This window comes from Pinus tabuliformis, chromosome 8 (genome assembly GCF_031772625.1).
Source record: "Pinus tabuliformis cultivar Carrire ecotype Pingquan chromosome 8, CPIR1, whole genome shotgun sequence".
NCBI classification, from domain to species: domain Eukaryota; kingdom Viridiplantae; phylum Streptophyta; class Pinopsida; order Pinales; family Pinaceae; genus Pinus; species Pinus tabuliformis.
The window spans coordinates 1,641,727,361-1,641,729,526 of NC_142294.1; the positions used below are offsets into that span (position 1 = coordinate 1,641,727,361).

The 2,166-nt window shown below is 44.4% G+C and overlaps 1 protein-coding gene across 2 annotated transcripts; it reads right to left on the reverse strand.

The window, feature by feature from the left end:
* Positions 1-201: 201 nt before the first annotated feature.
* LOC149242451 (F-box/kelch-repeat protein At5g15710-like) lies at positions 202-1,860 on the reverse strand. 2 transcript variants are annotated; one of them, XM_089374244.1, is made up of 2 exons: positions 544-1,860; positions 202-304 (listed from the first exon to the last, which is right to left on the reverse strand). In XM_089374244.1, exons 1-2 carry the CDS (start codon positions 1,723-1,725, stop codon positions 281-283), a joined length of 1,206 nt encoding a protein of 401 aa, XP_089230370.1. In that variant the 5' UTR covers positions 1,726-1,860; the 3' UTR covers positions 202-280. The 2 variants fall into 2 exon arrangements, with proteins under 2 accessions (XP_089230370.1, XP_089230371.1); XM_089374245.1 differs by having other exon boundaries at positions 529-1,860.
* Positions 1,861-2,166: the final 306 nt, after the last annotated feature.

Sequence of the window (2,166 nt, forward strand, 5' to 3'; positions counted from 1 at the left end):
GGATGAAAATTAACATGTAAAACACGAGATATTCCACTACTTTGTGATTGAAGCCAGTGATGTTGAAACGACATGATTGGTGCTTTCATATCAAACATGGAAATGTTTGGTAACATCTCTGTTACAATCTGAATCCCTGAAGGGCTATGGATTAATCACTTTTCTAAACCCCATCCACACCGTGTTCACAAAGAATGAGTCTCCAGTTTCTTGGTACATCTTCAAAAACATACCTGAGATTGCAAGGCCTGAATCTGTGTTTTCTCAAAGCTGCGCTCGTTTACAGTTTGGAGTAACGACAGGTCTGCAATTTGACTCAAAGAACATTACAAAACAACACAACTTCTAAAGAGAAACATAAGCTCTGAATAATGAAATCCTAAACCTCCTAATGTTTGGTAGGATGTCGAAGTCAAAGAACATTACAAGACAAGATAACTTGTAAAAAGAAACATGAAGATCCAAATAAGAAACTTATAATGTTTAAGATGTCCAATGTGGCGGATGTGAAATCAAAGGCATGCATACCAGGGTTCATCCAACCTTCATGTCAAGCCTAGGCTCAAAGGCCATGGCAAGCTCAAAGCATTCCGATGTACTTGCTGTGGTGTCTACAGGACGGCTGGGAAGCCAACTCCATGCATTTTCAGTTACATTGTAAACTACCACCTCTGTCACCTTCCTAAATTTTCTTTTCCTATGTCCAGAGACTATGAAACATGTGCAATCCCCTACTCCTATGCACCACTTACTGCAGTCCATAGAAATCCTCTTGAAATCTTTGGACAGGGACGGAGGCATTCTTGCAATCTCCTTCCACCATGATGAGGATGAAGAGGTGGAGGAAGAAGAGTTGACCTTGGCTTTGTCAAACTCCCATATAATAACCTGCAAAAGCTCCTCTGTATGTCCGAAAATGTACCCGGCCACTAGAACCCATGACCCATAGGTAAGAAGGTAAGGTGACATGTAGTCACTGTCAGCCATCTCCGGCAATGGCGCAAAGATGGAAGTCCCCTGTTGGATGCTGAAACCCAGAATACCCGATTGGTCATGAATATCTGCAAAACAGTAGAATGAGCCTGCGCAGAAAACCAAGTCTTTCTTGTCAATATGCACATCATGTGGCAGGTGTCCTGCAATTCTCCATGACTTGAATGCAGAATCATATATTTCGACTATCCCCGCTTCATGGCCGTCCTCACCAACTACCACCACTTTGTATGTCCCTCTACTGTCGCCCTCCCCTTCCACGATGCCTCCAACACTTAAGACCGTTATGGATGAGATGGGGGTCAGTTTTAAGGAGGTTCTTGTGAGGGGATTGGAAACAACAAATGATAGACATGGATGGAGATCGATTGTGTGCAAGAACAAGCCTGCCCCTGATCCATAGAAAGTAACAAATTTTACATTACCATTTGGCGCCACGAAGGAGGGAAAGGAGATGCAGGGGGTATTCCTCCAGGTTCCTGTGAAGAAGAAGAAAGCCAAACAATGAAGAGGCCTTCTGCCAACATCTTGCACAAGCAGCCATGGCTTCCTGTTACCAGGCTTCTCCGCCCATTTACTCGTTATGAATTGACTTGATGTGAGCAGAGCATTGCATTTCTTGGACACACTGCGAAATCTACACAAAGACTCCACTGGCAACCACACCAGTACTTCCACGATCAAATCCTCCGGCAACACAGGCAAATCATGAGACTTGTGCAGATCGCCCATTTTAATTAACCTCCCACCGACATAACTGGTTCAGCCTGGATTATGAAGGAGTTTAATCGCCCAATGGGAATAGGCAGTACCGCGCCATCTATAAGATAAGCTAGAATTCTGATTCAGCCATCTCCAACTCAACACCTGTAACAACCTTCCACCCCAATGGGAATAGGCAGTACCGCGCCATCTATAAGATAAGCTAGAATTCTGATTCAGCCATCTCCAACTCAACACCTGTAACAACCTTCCACCGCAACACTCTCCACCGCCTATAATGATTTTTAGTGCCACATCTACCCATTTTCCCTGCAACGCTGGCCACCCCCTTCCATCGCCACACTCGTCACTACGGCCGTGAAATTGATGCAACTATTTATAAATATTATTATATTCGACACCTGACATTCCGGGAGAACCTGGTACTGCCCTGGAAGACCTTGAATGTTG